Source organism: Rissa tridactyla, chromosome 1 (genome assembly GCF_028500815.1).
Source record: "Rissa tridactyla isolate bRisTri1 chromosome 1, bRisTri1.patW.cur.20221130, whole genome shotgun sequence".
Classification (NCBI taxonomy): Eukaryota; Metazoa; Chordata; class Aves; order Charadriiformes; family Laridae; genus Rissa; species Rissa tridactyla.
The window spans coordinates 70,871,194-70,889,353 of NC_071466.1; the positions used below are offsets into that span (position 1 = coordinate 70,871,194).

Genomic DNA, 18,160 nt, shown 5'->3' on the forward strand with positions numbered 1-18,160 from the left:
TCTTCCTTCCAAATTTGCTTCTCTCCCCAGTGGAATCTTAGATCTCCAAAGCACGATGATCACCTACCCAGCCCAGGCCAACGGTGTCAGCCAAGACTTGTTTGTCTTGTGTTAGGTACTACACAGAGCTAACAAAAATCTGACTGCTAAAGAGTCTGCAACTCAAAAAGGATAAGAAGTGGCTGTACAGAGACTGCATAGATTAAATCTGCATTATTTTTCAGGAGTGCTACTTAAACGAGACAATAAACTTCAGTTTTTAATCTACTGAGCAGCCTGCAACAGAAAGAACAGATCAAGCAGTATTTCTAACTAGGTATGTTCCACTTCAGTCTCCTCCTTTACATCTCCAAAACTAAGGTGACATTACCTAGATATAACAGAACTGGCAAAAATGTTATCACTACGTAACCATGCCTGTTACATAAACTATGGGCTTAAATGGTTCAAACAAGTTTATGGCTCTAATAATAGTATTTCGTAATTAAGATAATCAGGCTCCTAGCTACCTTACAGAGTTCATCTCAGGATATTCTCCACCACAGCAGCATCCCTCAGATCTAAGCGTAACTGAGGAGAATATTTTTGGCTAAAGAAATCTAGCTGTGAGACACACATCTGGTAAATTAAATCTAGAGAAATATTGTAAAATCTTGCATCTACTAAAATTTGAAATGGAAAAACATGACAGTCTCATCAAGTGAATACAGAGCAATGCAAACCTTCATCTATCCAAGTACAGCTTTTCATATCTCGGTAACAAGAGCAAACTCAAAGCAGTCTAAGGAAAACTTTTATACATACGACTTTTCGTAACTATGGTGATGGAAGGCTATAGAAAACCCCAAAAGAGGTCAAAAATCAGGCACAAGATTAGCAGGATGACTCACAGTTTTATCTACGGGGCCTTTTTAGAAAGGAATAACCCCTGCATCCACAGCTTTAATAGGTGGGTTCATAATGGGAAGTGCTGGTCCGGTGGAAAGGTGAGCGAAGCGGAGAGCTGACAGCTTCACTCTGTTCAGTCTGGTCTCTCTAATCAAGATCTTTCGCTCTGATCCTGCGGACACTCCTGGTGACTTTTAGCCGCAGCATGAACAGCCTTTGTACTCACACGTGTGAAACGCATCAACCGTCAAAAATTTAAGAGCTATTTCTAAATTCTTTTTTTGTTCCATACAAAATAAGCTTGACATAGATCTTTTGTAATCTTTTTCCCAATTCTATCAAGTATGCCCATTTGCTTATTATATCACTCCCGGCACTTCAGGAAAAAACCAAAACAACCAACACCCCATCACCAATGCTTTTAGAGTTCACATGCATAAACAAATTATATGATGTTATGATATATAAAGATTAGGGCAGACAAAAGTTTGAGAGGTAGTAAAATATTTCTTTAAACCCAATAAAAAATAAAACTCTCTAGTAGTACTAAGACAAAAGAGGCATTCATATGTATAACTACAGCCTTCCTCACTGCTCAAAAAAACCCCAAACACAGGATCTGCAAGACCAGATCAAGATTAGAAAAAAAAAAACAAAATCCAACTATAAGTTCCTCAGTTCAGCACATTTTTTTTTGCGTGTGTGCAAAAAAAACCTTGCTGTAATATGAATTGAGTAAATTTTCTGGGATTCCAGTAAGCATTAGATGCTGGAAACAACTTCAAGACCACATTCTGAATGAATCTTTTTGTGCTCCACAAGCAACAATTTCCCCAGCAACAATGCAGGCAGCAAATTTGAAACTGCTTTGAATACAAGTATGTTTAGTGCTATGATGTCATAATAAATTAAAAGGTTACTGTGTCCTTTCGAGGAAATTTGTTTACTCAAGAGGTTGACTCTTAGTAGCAAAGAAATGAGCTGCAGCACGGTGGTCACTGTGACATGGCGTGCACTGAGAAATGGTTGCCCATTTTTGTATTTTAAGTAATGTATTCATTTTCAAACTGTCCTTCTGGCACTTTCCCAAAAGACAGAAGAAAATTAATAGCTACTGTCTCAGGATAACCCAAAATGCAACATCCAGATCTGAAAGTGAGCTTCTACCTGCTGGACAGACACACCAAGGGTACACCACATCCAGTATACCCGCCTGTCCCTGTCAGACAGGAGGCTACCTTGAAGAGACAACTGAACTACTGTAATTTAATGATTACCATAATCTCCTAGTGGCTTTCTACATTTTAGAAGACTGTATGCCCCACCTCAGTCTTTTCTTCTGTTGACTAAACAAATTTGATTCCTCTCAGCCTGTGTCAGTCACTCATGTTTTCTAAATTTCTATTTTTCTTCCTGTTCTCCTTTGGTTTATGTTTATTTAATCTCTATTTTTCTTTCCTGTTCTCTTCTGGTTTACTTGCATTTGCCTTCATTTAGTGATGACAGTTAACTAATAGCAGAAATAGGAACTCGGTGACACAGAGCTTCCAAGAAAGGGTAGTTTGACAGCTACCATGTCTACTGCAGGTAGGAAAGATGCATCAAGGAAAGATGCCCGAAATTTCATCAGACAATACTGTATCCAGTTACAGAATTGTACTTTGTCAATAACATTACACATGATGTAAAAATTTCAGGGAATAGCAAGAGTCCTAACTTCAGTAATAATAATAAATTAGTAATGTTTTCCAAAAATTAGAAAGCAAAGTTTAATTTGGATTTAGAAAACCCTACAGAGTTAACAATTGCCTTGTCTTTCAGCTGTTGTTCTGCTGCCACTAGAATCCTCTGTTTTTCTCACTTGCCCACAACCAACATACCAGCCAATCACAAATTTTAGTATCGTTACATTAAAATGCCCATAGCTGCATAAGGTATACTTATTTTAGTAGTATTGTATGCTTAAATTAGAAGACTGAACTAATATAACTATATTAATTTTGAATTTTTGTACGTGAAGCAACAAATACTTAGATGGAAACATCTACTAAAGAAGAGTTTGTCTTCATGGAACAGCCCCAGGATTGAAACAATAAATGCAGAAAAGCCCTAATCACAAATTCAGATTTGGTTTTTTATTTTGTAGCTTTTGAAAGATGTATTAGGGAATTATTAAAATCTTTCACCTTTTAAAAAAATCACAGTCAAGGGATAATTAAATTTTGAGTGCTTTAAGCATGAATTCTCTTGCCTCAGCATACATGAAAGGCCTTTCAGTGTAATTTTAAATTTGAACTTTCAGAATTACAATGATCCCTAATCAGCATTACTCATATCCCTCTGATGTCATCAAGGCTCAATTTACAAAGCATATGATCTGCTGACTTGAGCCTCTCTGTTGTGTATCATAATCTTAACAGTTAGTACAATAATAACTTTACCTTATTACAACCTAAGTAATCTAAGTAGAGCAGAAAAACATTAAAATGGGATTTTAACCAATAGTTTAAAGAACCTATGCTATTATTCAATTAAAGGCAGAATGAAATTGTCCAATGCAAAGATCCCATTTGAAATTAGCTTGAAAATCAAATTAATGACCAAATTTGCAATTCACAAGAATTATTTTATCTCATAGCACTGTAAGTTTGAGGAGGATTGCACATGAGGAACGCATGAAAAGTCGAACTGAAGCCTGAAATGTTCGGTTACTTGCCCACTAATTAAGAAACCCTGGATGATACAGACCGCAGCTGTTAAATTTCAGTGTAAATGTCACTGCATTTCAGAACCATACCAATTCTCACAAGCAGTAAGCATATGGGTTGGCAACGCCACAGCCTTGCTTCTTCTTGAAGGGTGAAAAGCCCTTTACTACAGATAGGGAAGCTATTAGCTGTCATGCTTGCTAACCCAAGCATCGGGTATTACAAAGCCTGCCGGGCTGAGTACCACTTACCGAAGATTCACTATCTCTAACAAGGAAATCTCCTTCCACTCCCCTTTCGTTCAGGGCACATTCTGCTTGGTGTCGGGTAACATTCCCGTAATACCACTCTCTTCCAGCAAACCGTCCGGTAGATGATGGTCCCGTGTAGCTTATCTGAGGCGGATGGGAAGTGTTAATGGTAGGACCATCGCTAATGATTACTACATAGTTTTTAGGAACAAGACCAATTTGCCCTCTGGAATTTTTACATTTCCACCATTCTGGGTCATTTTCTGGCTTTTCAATGACTTCCATCGTCTCCCCTTTTTCAAAATTGAGCTCTTCTTCAGTGACGGAGCTGAATGGATACAGTGTCTGAACAACGTGGAGTACTTTGGTGCCCTGGCCATTACTCATGGAAGCGCCTTTCCTTAAGCTGAGGAAGCTGGGTGAATCTGCAGTTGCCTCCTCGACCTCCTCTACCACATAGTTCGAAGGAAACCAGCCAATCTGTCCATTGTAGCTACCTCTCCACCAGCCGTCGCTGCACTTCTCCATGACAATTACTCGGGATCCTTTAACGAGGGACAGTTCATCCTCCCTCTCCGCAACATAGGCAAATTTCACGTAGGCTGGAATGTTAAGATCGTAAATCCGGTCAGCGCTGCTGCCGTTGGATGGGTATTCTGCGTCCGTGCTAGGAGTGGGTGAGGCGTCTCGTGCGCTCGTCTTTCTCTTGGTTTTTCCCAAACCTGTTAAAGAGAGAAACACAAAGTGGTCACTTGGAATGTTTGTCCCCAGACTGAAAACGCTGGATTTGATGACACGCTCCTCTGTCTCTAATAAAACTGTTAAATGAAGATCTCTTCTGTAACACTACATAGTCAGGAAACAACACCTTTAAGAGATTATCTTTAACATCCAGCTGATGCACCATTAAGTAAGGTGCAATTTGCATTATAACAGCTCTCTTGCATTCCCAGAAGTACCAGAGTTTTAGCGCACTTAAAAACAGTGGTTTCTTCACCATGAGAACAGCTAATCACTGGAATGGTTGCATAGCTTGCTGTTATGTCTCTTAAAACTCCAGCCAAATGATCATGCCTTTTAATTTCAGTGATGACTTTAATTTGGTTTAAGCAAAACATGAAAGAAAGTCTACAAAAATAAACTAGCATGGCAATAAAAGCTTAAATTTCTCTGCAGATTACATTTTGCTCTCTTCATTCTTCCGTCCCCAGGCAGCTACAGCTGCAACTCCTTCCAACTGCGAGCCCCTTTTTGAAATCCACACCCCTTTCATCTACATTTCATCATGTACTATAAAAGCATAAACCTGACGGTGAGGAAGACCATTTGCATACGTTCCCCTATAATCTGTAAATTCTGATGTACTGTCATGGCTTTAATTATAGCATGAAATACAACGCAGAGAAGAAACAACAACAACATTAAATGCATAACTTTTTTTTTTCTTAATTAGAGGAACCACGCTAACGTCTGTGGAAGAAAACATGGAAGAAAACCTGCACGTTACACTTGGTGTACTTTTCAAACTTTTGCAGCAAGGACTGCTTAAGCTTATATATAAACAGAAAGGTAAAATGAACAAGTAGCCCTTTCTTGTGAAATTCACTTATAAAAGTTCTGAAGAAAAAACAAAAGATGAAGCCTCAATATAGCACAAACGAAGCAAAACCCAAAATATCACGCAGGGGAGAGAAAGCAAAAACCAACACAGAAAAAGGAGCTCTTCTACTTATCTCCATGCTCCTAGAGCCTTGCTGGCAGGCGAGAGATTCACTTGAGACACAACGAGTACGTGCTGATTATGGCAGATTGAATGGGGGGAAAACATATAAATAAGACTTTGCTTTTGTTTCTTCAAATGATCTGATAGAAGAAGGTGCACGCTATTTCATTTTTAATAATTCAGAACTATTTAATCTGGCCACTCTCCTGCTGAAAAGCATGTTCTTTTTTAAAAAATATATATACGTATAAATGTACATGCATCTACAATGAGTATCTTCAAATATGTTTGTTTGGTGCAAAACTATTTCATGGGGTTAGCTGTAGAGCACAGAGAAACAGCGCACACGTAACCACACAGGGATTGCTAACTAGAAGGGTTAAATACATTAATTAATACAGTCTAAAGGTCTCAGAAGACTGCAGAAAATTCCGATGATCCTAAAGTGTTTCCTGACCTTCCCCAGCGGCTCCTTGCTTCCTGCTGGAGCCTGCTTACATCCTAATGTCATTCTAACGACATCATTTCAGCCGAGAGCTGGTGGCTGCACTTTCAGGCAAAACGAGGGAGAGCGGCTTATTGTACTAGAGGAGACAATCGCAGGAAAAGAGCGTCCAAGCAAGCACTAATCGGAAGCTGGCCAGGCTCTGATGCCTGCCAAGACTGGAAATTTTCATCAGTTTAGAGATCATTTTCAACTAAAAGACAAGGATGTATCAGAACTAAGGAGCATTAAATTAGGGTGATATAAACAAACACAACTTAAGGGTTGTTCTGTTAAGAAAGGGGGGAAATTACTTGTTACAACTTCATGGAAAACAAGCAACTTAATGGAAAACAAGCAACTGTACTTCAATAGATTCTCTCTACATGAAGCCCTACACTGAGACTGAACCTTCCAGATTAAATCTTAGGGTTTTAATGTGCTTTGTAAATGGAGATATGCAGTACCGCTTCTTGGAATTACAGCAGGAGAACTAATACAATAAAATAAAACAGCCAATGATGAAGTAGCTGGCCAGGAGAAAACTAATTGAAAATCAGAGCAGAGAGATACCTGTGAGATATGGGGATGTAGTGGGATAAGATAATGCCATAAACTGAAGTATCTAGCGAAAAAATTGTTGATAAACAGGTGAAAGAAACAAATGTCTAAAAAAAATTCCTGTAGTCTGATGAAGGTGTCTAAACATCTGCCAAAAGGTTATCATCCAAACACTTTCTTTCACTTGGAGTTTCATAAGTTGCATCTTTTTCTACAAACCTTCCAATCCTGCGTCTGACATTTTAAATGTTTATTTCTACCCTCCCCATTCAACACAAACTGTAAAAACATGGGGGGGATCAGAACCTTCACTTTTTTCTTTATCAATAAAAGGCAGTCAGAGGTCTTCAGTTTAAGCTTAACATTTAACGTAACCAAACTTTTTAAGGCTGATAGCATGGTAATGATTAGCCTTTTGCAATAGCAGCAATGTGCACCAAAGATTGTGTTTCCAGCTGGTTTGACCAAAGTAACTAACTATGCAGAGATCCATCTGCAGCCAAGCACAGCGAAAGGCATACACAGCATTATCTAACACTCATTTTTTTCTGCGAGGTTACAACATTCATAACTGTGTCTGACAGAAGAGGAAACAAGTTGTTCCACGAGCAGAACGAAGGAAATCTGTTCCTGTTTTTCTCCTTGCACCTCCTGCTGCACTACTCCTCCTCTGCCTCCCCCATCTCCTGCAGGATCCACAAAAGGCCCCCTTACCATATGACTGTCTTTGCAACCCCAGGTCCTTCTCGTACCTCCAGCTCCCTCATTGCCATCTCCAAACTGCCCTCAAAGTTTACCCCATCTCCCCTGGCGTTGCCCTCCCTACCTTCGTTGGGGTGGCCAGCCAAGCGTGGTGCCTGGCGCCCCGCTGCCTTTCAGCCCTGCCTGGATTGAACAAAGAGCTGGGATCACTCTGGCTTCTCCTCCAGTGGGGAACACCAGCAATGACCCTCCCAGGCAATGAGTTGGAGAAAACTAGTTAGTTTATCTCTGCCAGTCTGACAAGTTTCCTTAAAATTGGCTGAGTTATCAAGGGTGGACAGATGGACGGACGATGACAGCTGACTGTGACAGCATGACTACTGTAAGCTTCATTTCCTTAGGAAACAAGTCTAAAAATATAATTTAGTAGGATGGCTAGTCATACCTAAGCAAGAATAAAGTTAGGATGATTATAAACTTCATATGCATCTATGACAAAAATCGTAACTCCGTTAAAAAAATGTACAATTTACATGAGTCATCTCTGGAAGAGTAAACACTGCCATAACTCGTTACTAACAGAAATGTTCACTTACTACTATTTGTAAGAGTATTTCTATTCTTATGTCCAAATGGAATGAAACCCACGTAAGGAATTTCACAGAAAACAAAACATTCAAGCACTCTGGGAGTCACATTTGGAAGAGTCAAATATACTTGTAATTGCAGTCATAATTTTGGCGTTCATATTGTCTTCATTTTAATTAAAATTTATTTACTAGGAAATACAACTGTATTTTCCCCTTATGACTCATTGGTTACAGTTCACTTGAAGCCCTAATCCTCTGTAATACAACTAGCTGTCATAAGAAGAAACCTAAAGCAATGGATTAGCTTTCAAGTGAAGGGAAAAAGAGTAGGAGCAAAAGCATTGCAAACCGGCAGAAAGCCTGGTTTATGTTATGGTGTCTCCTAGGAAATAACACTGTTCACAACCTACAGCTGACCCACACTAAACTAGTTCGTTTTTGTTCTTACAAATAAGTTGCCAAGTGATGTAAGCAGGTTTAATTTCTAGGTGGATATATTACTGAGATGAAAACCCAACTGGTTGGCATCATTTCCAGAGAAGGGATCCACTGCAAATCCTCCTTCTCTCTGCAGCGAAAGAAACTCTCTGGCCCCAAGGTTAGTCCTAGGGAGACTCAGAAACGTGCCTGCCGCATTACTTGGTGCCCTCTTCCTTTCCTCGCTCAGTTGTTGCTCTAAAGAATAGCTTGTTTTGCGACCAGCAAGCCAAAGGAAGACCAGTTTCCTATGAATTCGCTTCCTGTCTCTTAAGTCCCTATTGTGCAAATCCCAGCTTTGCACCCTTTCACTACCAGCTTGTCCCCATGACGGCCTTCCCATTGTACCCATCGGTCCTCCAGCTTGCACCTTCAGTGTCCTCTCCCTGCAGCACTTCCAGCCTTCCCACCTCCTGCTCCTTAAGCTCTCCCAGGAAATAAACGTCTTTAGCTCCCCTCCAACACCAAACCTCAATTGGTGGGATTTCCTTCTGGTCTTGATGCTGTGATAGTGCCAGTTCCCCTACCCTTGCCTATGTCTTCTGCCACACTGGCCACGCTCCTGGCCCAAAGCTTGGCTGCCTGTCAGACAGCACAGATGCCCGACTGCCCAGCCTTCTCCTGCTAAAACCAAAAGAAGGATTTCTCTCTCCTTCTTCTGTCTTCAGCGAAAGCACTGAAACAAGGCTGCGTAGCTACGATCTTTATGAAAACTGATGCTTAGCATAAACAACTTCAATTATCTTTAAAACTTTATCCTAAACACATGCTTTATCAAATACATACATAACACTTTTATAGAAAGGGATATTTTTTTGCCACTAGTAAAAATTCGTATTCCATTTGCTAATTATGGCTTATATTACATACTATCTTTACTAGAAAAAGCCCATTTACAAAACAGGTGTCTTTTCCTAATTTTAGGAAAACTTATTTGATGAGTCTTTCCATGCTCCTGTGCGCTGGTATCTTTGTCTGGAACTGATGAGTGACCACAGTTTGTATTTTAACTGCTTTTGCTCATCCCCAGAGGTGAAAGAACAGAAAGAACAGGCTCTGTAAGACATCTCCGCCGGCTTATCTGTACTCACATTTATTTTATTGAGTTCTGTTTAAGAATAACATGCATTAAACACTGAAGGTATTTGCAGTCAAATTGTCTAGCATCCCCCTCCCAAGATTACTCCATAAATTTATTACATCTTTTACGTAGCTTAACTTTTATATATACTAAGTACAGTTGCATTTCTTTTCCAAAGGAATTTTAAGCTTATTTGATACCTCAGATTACTGACTTTCCCATTTTCCCATCTTCTGTATATAAAAAAAGTCAGTCAATACCCAAAGCCAATTTCTAAAAAACAGCTGGCAAGTGAAACTACTGTCATCTGAATTCTCCCAACTTATCTTTTCTAAAACCTTCTCTGATTTTAATACATAAATCATAAGCAAAAATATTTTCTGCAGCTTACCTGCACATTAAGTTCACAGGTAAAAAAAAAAAAAAAAAAAAGCCTTTCATAAAAAAAGGTGCAATACAAGAAAACTATTGCTTTGAGAAATCATAAAGGCAACACTAATTTCCAGAACAGGATTCCTCAACCAGAACTCAGTGAAAGAGTCCATGCCACTAAATATGCCAGATACAACTGCTTAGGAAGCCTCCAACAACTTCTTATTAAAATATCGAGAGCAATTAAGGAGGGCTTCTCCCACACACACCACCCTAAATGTACGTGACCTTTAAACTATAAAAAACACTGCAAAACCAGTAACAAAAGTACCTCAATACAACTGCATTCTTGGAAACTACTTCCTCTTTAAGGGACTAGATTTCTACTAAATGGTGTCCTTCACTTCTGGGGTAGCTAGTTTTAAGTCTGACTATACAGCTGGAAATATAATAACAAATGCTGCTGTGTAATGCTGTTACTTTCCCTCTCCACGTGGCAATTAAAAAATCAACTTTTTATCTATTTTCTTTTATTGCTGTATTTATATTTCTTAATAGATTCTTTTTCATAACAAGTCAAAACTGATGTTTATATCATGCATTCAGCCTTTAATGTTTGAAATGAGTTTTCTATCAGTTATTATACAGTATTACAAAGCTGTAAATTGTCAAAAAATTAACTAAAGTATGGTAAGGGTCATCAAATAGATATCTTGAATTAATAGTACATCAAATACTACCTTTCTTTCATAGTCTGTTTACAAACACAACAAGCTTTTTCTCAATCAAAAGCCCAGGTTACGCTGTATCACCTAGTCAAAACACAGGAACTGATACTAGAGATTAATTAAAAGCGCATTTACATGTAAATCAGAAACAAAAGTGAGTAGAAAATCGTGTATTTTGTTTTTATCTCTTTAAGCTAAGTTTGTGGATTGTAGGTGTAAAATTGTAGGTGCAAAATTGTAGGTGCTTTTATTTTTTAAATCCTCCAGAAACAGAAGTGTGATGCTCTGCCCACTTGGAAAGGCAGGCAGGGCTAGTGAAGATCCCTGTGCCTTCCCACCTCCTGCCTCCCCGCCAGCCCCTCGGCTGCCCAAACCGGCCGTGCCTTCCCCAAAGAGACATGCTCTGCAATCACGTTAGTCCCCCAAGATCAACCCGTGATGCACGTCTCTCTCAAAAGGTGACTAACTGGCATGATTTTAGCGAGATGAATGCAACGCCAGGCTGATTTTGATGGGTCAGCAGGAGCAGGGCAGCGCCCCTTGGGCCCTGGTTGTGGTGCTGGGGTTGTGGTTTGCAGGGCTGTGCGCTGCTGTCCTCCTTGTATGTGATAACGCCCTTTCCCAACTTCCCAGTTTGCACTGGATGGCAACGCCTTTCAGCACTTGAGTTTGCAGCTGTTGGGTATCAAACTAACTAATATGTAAAAACGAAGGTATTGAAAAGAGGAGAAAAAGGGAGAAAGTTCTGGGAGATGGTTACTTCAGCTTCTGCTTTAAATCTTATCTATACTGCCACAACTGAAACACAGGCTGTCAAAGCACGGGTTTTAAACGTAACGTGAATTGAGTATTTGAAAATTTGTTTATGGGAAAAAAATAATTAAAAAAAGGACCTTTCATTGGCATTACAAATTACCCAGTAACTGAAGTTTCTTTACATTACTGGCCATTCTTCTCTGAATTAAAAAAAAACAACAAAGCGTTTACTTGTAAAATTTTTCACACAAATTTCAATGCACCTCAATTTGTGTACTATCCTTCTAGACTAAAATGCTTTATGGTTAAGAAAAATTATCATAGAAGCCACCAGAAAGAATGTAAGTACAGTAGGTTTTTTATGAAAATATTTTAATTTTAATCAGTTTTTTAAATAATGTTTTTCTTCTTTGAAAAGAAACCTATAACAATTCAAACTGAAACAAGGCACTCCAGAGCTGAAAAAATGTAACATTACTATAACCTATTAAGACAACTTTAGTTAAACAGCTGAAACATTCAAGCAAAACAAGATTGAGGCTGATACATTTAAGGAAGTCAAACAAACGAGCTAGGAGAACTCCCAGTATAAATACCTAAAGCAAGACTTGTTCAAATACCGAATAATAATAGTCATCCCTGAAAGAGTTAGAAAAAATATTTTTAAATAATTTCTGTTTAGTGACTTATATAAAAAAATTAAGAAATCAATTTCAGCTGAGATGGAAATACTTTTTAATTTCCTCAAATATAAAACCAAGTTTTACAGAAAAGCTCTCCTAGTTCTAAAAATCTTCGAAGAGAAGGTAACCGGAAATTCTCTTTCAATTTACTAATCAAGTGTTTTGTGTTAGATGCAAAAATAAGCAAGTTTATCAAACCCCGTTTTTATTTACAGGTAACATTTATTCAACATTTTAGCCAATTTTTATTTAAAATACTTCAAATCATGATTGCATTTCAATAGAATTGCAATTTCATCTGGCTTCACACATGTCCTTTTCTGTTCATCAAGTCAGTCATTCATCTCCTAATACTAAGGCTCTGAATTATATTGCATATTAATGCATACAGTTAATAAGTATGCAAAGTGGACACTATCTTTTTAAAACAAAAAATGTATTAAGAAAGTAGTAATTAACTTTTCAGGGAAAAATCTTAAGAAAAACATAAAACTATGTAAATTCGTAATTAATTCACCCAATACAGAGATAAACACATAATTTCTTGACTGCTGGAATGTCCAGATCAGACATTCTCATTTAGCTTTATGTTATTTATTATTATTATTTTTATGATTTTAAATTGTCTTTGCTTCTTTATTAAAAAGGAATTCAGCAGACTGAAGTTTCTCCTGTTACGGAGAAAGAAAAACCAACCATTTCTGCACATTTTCAGCCTGCTACCTCCCACAGCTTCTTCTCCCCCTCCACCTACACGTCCAGTTTCCAAACGAATGTTCAAAGGCCAAGATCCATATGGGATAGTCAGTATTTTAGAAGCAACATCTCCATCAATAGCACCCTTTAAAGGACACTGCTATAAATTCCAGAAATCTTTGACTGCATTTGTGATACAGAAATGAAGCCTTACAGCTCTATTAATGATGTTTTATATCTTCTTCAAGAAGCTCAATATCAAAAAAAGCTACACTAGAACAAATCAGAAAATGGAAGCTCTTCTTTAAATGTCAAAGTGAAATTCTGACATTTCCACAACCAGGCTGCTTTAACACTATGTTTTTAAAATACAGGAAAAAGTAGTGTCAAAGTTTCCCATACATCAAACACTATTTTCCATGGAGGCTTCCATAAAGAAATCAACTCAACAACCATATTAAAAACAACTACTTCATTAATTCTTGTAATTTAGACTGTGTTAAACATGCCTATCTGTTATCAGGAAAAGCACATTCAAATTCCTGTACCAGATAACAAGTTTCCGGTACCCAGTGCATTTTAGACCAAGAGCTTAAAATGAAAGGGATGTTTCCAAAGGCATCAAACATATGATCCGAAGGCTTCCATCAACCCCGTCATGTACCAGTGGAAGCACCCCAGTGGAAGTGTGAAGTAGATGAAGTTGTACTAGGCAAATTTAAAATGGCCTTGTGATTTTACATCCTCTATAGAACAGGAAAACTGCTGTCTCAGTCTCAAGTAGAAGGCATACAAAATGAATAGGGTTTCTCAAGATCCGTGGTTCCATTTTCTGTCTACAAATTTAAACAGAAGACAGCTTGCTTTAAATACACCGTCTTTGCTTTCAAATAGTGATCATTTAAAGATATTTCCATCTACTTTGTAATCTTATTAATCATAGAATCGTTAGGGTTGGAAGGGACCTTAAAGATCATCTAGTTCCAACCCCCCTGCCATGGGCAGGGACACCTCCCACTAGATCAGGTTGCTCAGAGCCCCATCCAGCCTGGCCTTGAACACTTCCAGGGATGGGGCTTCCACCAGCTCTCTGGGCAACATGTTCCAGTGTCTCACCACCCTCGTGGTGAAGAACTTCTTCCTAACATCCAGTCTGAATCATCCCAGCTCTAGTTTTAATCCATTCCCTCTAGTCCTACCATTACCTGACATCCTAAAAAGTCCCTCACCAGCTTTCTTGGAGGCCCCCTTAAGATACTGCTAGGCCACTATATGGTCTCCTCGGAGCCTTCTTTTCTCCAGACTGAACAACCCCAACTCTCTCAGTCTGTCCTCATAGGAGAGGTGCTCCAGGCCTCTGATCATCCTCATGGCCCTTCTCTGAACATGTTCCAGCACGTCCATATCTTTCTTTTAGTAGGGGCTCCAGAATTGGACGCAGTACTCCAGGTGGGGTCTCACGAGAGTGGAGTAGAGGGGGAGAATCACCTCCCTTGACCTGCTGGCCACGCTTCTCCTGATGCAGCCCAGGATATGATTGACTTTCTGGGCTGCTAGTGCACAGTGACGGCTCATGTTGAGCCTTTCATCTACCAGCACCCCCAAGTCCTTTTCTTCAGGGCTGCTCTCAAGCCAGTCACTGCCCAGCCTATATCGGTGCTTGGGATTGCCCCGACCCAGATGGAGGACCTTGCACTTGGCCTTGTTGAACTTCATGAGGTTGGCATTAATGATGCTCTCTTGATTTTGTAGGATGTCCACGATAAGGAAAAATAACCATGACTACCTTAGAATGATAGGGCTGCCTTAGGTTAAGAACATATTTATAAATTATGGGGAAAAGGCCCAGTAGCCCTGTAGGACTCCCCGGTACTTTCTGTTCCCTTGATGTACATTAACAGAACATTGACGAAGAAATCCCTAATCACCGTGAGGTGCTCCAAACTGTCTACACCAATACATGCTCCTGTGCCTCAGTAAGTACACAATGGCTTATGTTTCCCTTCCTCCTCCAGCATTTGATGGAAAGATGATTTATATTTAGTTTTCTCACATTTATATGAACTCAAAGAGGTGCACAGGACAGCTCAGGGTATAAATCCAACTTGCTAACATGAACCCACTCAATTTTTTATTAAAAAAAAATAAATAATACAGCAAGTACAAACTAGATTACCCTGAATGTAAAGATGATGACCCTCAAATTTAAAGACTGTTCCAGATAACTGAGATGGAACTGAGATCCTATTCTGGATATGGGTAATTATAGCACTAACTTGGACTTTCCACTTCTTGTTTACTCAAATTTGCTCTCAATTCTGTACATGAAAATGAAAGACTTAATAGGTGTTAGAAATACAGATTGAAGTTCAGATCGTCAAGCCTAAACCTGAAGAGATAAATTACAAAGCTGTAATTATACAGCTCCTCAACTCAAAAGACATGCATTAGAAGATGATGATGCATATGCTGACTAAATCTCTCAGCAGCAAAACACTCAGGACAGTCCCCCCTGAATGTAACACGGTCAGCTACTCTTTGAGGTTACAGTGTTTTACTCCAGCTGGCCCATACCAACACCAAGCATGATGTAAAGCCTTTGCAATTCTACCGTGAGGTCCAAATGACAATGCTATATAAATGTTTTCAAACATTAAATACCATGTTACAAGAAAATCCAAGGGGTGTATTACTTTTTTCTTTGGAAACCTCAGAAACCCTTAGAAGCCTGTCGTAGATCGGCAATTTTATTCAAAGCTCCTTTTAGGAAAAGAAAGCAAAGTAAATACCACCTTTTCTTTACTAACTTCCTCACTCAGTTGCAATGCCTATGGCTTCACTAATCAAGGGCTTTCAGGTTATTTGCAACTACAGATGCAAAACCAGGCCTCCCCATCACTGAAGGGGAAGTAACAGGGGAAAATGGCTTGTTTAACAAAACAGCCTGTCTCCTCCGAGGTTTGGCCCTCAGAACCAAAACACAAAACCCCGCACTCACACACAAACTAAAACAATTTATTCTGTAATGAATTAGTAAGTAATATAAAATTTATAAGTAAGTAATATAAATTTATCTCCTGTTCTGGAGAACAACTTCCTGAATGAACAATTAAAAAAATCTTATGGGTTTGTAAATTTGTAGAGCCCATGCACTAGAACAACAGCGTTTTCACTACATCAAAATACATTTTCCCTTTCTTTTTTTCTTTTGCTTCCCCTTTTCTTTCATTTACAAGGTCCCAAAGACTGCTAAGCAGGAGTGATGGCAATGATTGCGTATAGTTTAGACTGCCTACGGCCAAACTTCTAAATCAACTTTCTGGTGCAAAATACAGCTACAAATAGTCACCTGGTAGAAAGAGCACCCCTGAACACCTGCCCCGCCAACCTGACCACCCGTTCACATTAAGAGCGGTGTCTGTCCAAATTTGTTTGCTGAGACCACAAAAACTACTTGTCAGTAAACGATCATGTTTACCACTGAAGTGACTCTCAGAGAAAGCCATCTCTGCCACAGGAACCGTCCTCCTTAAAAACAACAGAAATGGTTGTTTTCTCTCCCAGAGCAGGTTTATGCTGGGTGTCTGCATAGTTTGCACGCATCTTGATTCCTGCTCTATGGATGTACTCCACAAAACAAAACATTTTTGAGACTCAGAAAAAGGAAGGAAATCTTCTCTTGTACGTTCTAAGACAAAGCCCTTTTTTTTTTTTTTTTGGTGTGAATGCTAATTTAGAAATTTTGTTTGCATGGTATGAAAACATTTCACAGAATGGCCACGTACTGTTGAGGTCTTCAAAAAACCTGAGAAACAGAAAGCAATGGAACCCGAATGGAAACACATAGAGAAAAAGAAACAAATTAATCCTCCAAAAGACCTTGGAAGACTAAACGTTAAGACAGCCCAAGGCCTCAAAAAAAAAAGAGATTTGGCAATATTGAAAGAATTATTTAGGGATGTATATTGGAGGAAATACTCACATCTAAATGAGACTAATTCCCCGATAATGCTAAGATGGTAGAAAGAGAAGTCACTGGAATTCTTTGGAAAATAGTGTCCCTGAGCGTACATATACAGGCTAGTGATTTTTGCTGGCCATCGCAGCTCGGTCTTCAGAAGGGTGACCCAGCTATACTCTGCAGACCTCAAAATCAGCTAACTGTTGACTGATTCTTCTCTGCTGCCACCTTCACACGCTAGGACGTGAAGCTAAAGGAGAAGACAGTACGCAGAGTGTGCCGAGATCACATTTTCTGAAGAACTGTGGTGACCGCATCTCCCCATAAGCACATGCTTATGGGAAGGGTCCAAACCAGGCAGTAGGGCGCAATGTGGTGACCCACGCTGCAGCCCCGGTTTTGCTGCTTCAGCTGACTTTGCTCCTCCCAGGAACCTGAGGGAAAGGAGGACAGAAGGGAACACAATGCAAGAAAACCAGTACAAGGCACTACTTGGGAAAAAAAAACCAAACATACTCTATTTCACCGCCTCAGAAGAGGAGACATAATTAGCAGATTGCTTAAAGGATTTTATTCTATGGAAAAAATGAAACATCAAAAGAGTTGAGGGTTCAGACACAAACTTTTAACGTGAAAGAGCAAAAGGCTCTGCCTCCACGGCTGGAACAAGTGTAGGAAGAGCTACCGGCAATGCGGGTGACTCTCTTTATTAGGGAACAACAAAACTACCTTGGGAGCTAATTTTTTGGGCTTGCTCTAAGGCCAAACACCATTACATGTTAAAACATAATTGGCTCAGAGAAGGGCAAAACCAAGGGTCCTTGAAGGTGACAGCTGAGGGAAGTAATACCACCAAAGACACCAGTACATGCAGCCACATTGAATTAAGGTGATCCTTTCATCTTTTCAAAACATAATGACTAAAATCAAAACTCGTTCTGCCATCTGTAATGTCAAATTGTACCTGTAAGCGTATAAGCACACACTGCATGGGGAGGTGGGAGAGAAGTACCTACAACACAAAACTTCTAATACAATACAAAGAACAAATTTATTCACGCAATGTGAACTCAAACCAGCCAGATTTCTTTATGCCTTCAGCCTTACAACATTTTACTGCAATTGCCATATTTGAAAAATCTGCTGAAAGGTAGAACACATCATGTTTTCCTATATGTTTGTTTCAAACACTTGAAGCAGCAAATCCTTTAAATAATCCACCCCAATAAATAATTCACGTAAGACTAACTTTCAGCAGAATAAAATACATGGAATTGTAAACTGAAAAAGGAGCAAACTTCTGCTCCCATCTCCAGCTATCACTGGAGCTCGGGGCACTGCAAAAAAGCTGCAGGTTCTGCTTTCAGTGCTGCTTTTGGCTTTTCACCTTGCATCAGATAAAGGGCCTGATGCATACATCCGGCAGAGAACGTCCTTTATCAAGCAGTAAAAGAAGCATTACTCTGTACCTTGAGTTCTCCAGAATATCTACCAACTTG

At 39.3% G+C, this 18,160-nt stretch overlaps 1 protein-coding gene across 4 annotated transcripts in view; it reads right to left on the reverse strand.

Annotated features, from left to right (window-relative positions):
• The window catches only part of NCK2 (NCK adaptor protein 2), an 89,733-nt gene that overhangs the window by 8,411 nt on the left and 63,162 nt on the right, over positions 1-18,160 (reverse strand). For all 4 annotated transcript variants that reach the window (XM_054198473.1, XM_054198491.1, XM_054198483.1 and 1 more), the window contains one exon: positions 3,848-4,569. In XM_054198473.1, the coding sequence (XP_054054448.1) occupies positions 3,848-4,569 (722 nt within the window). The remainder of the gene's footprint in view (positions 1-3,847; positions 4,570-18,160) is intronic.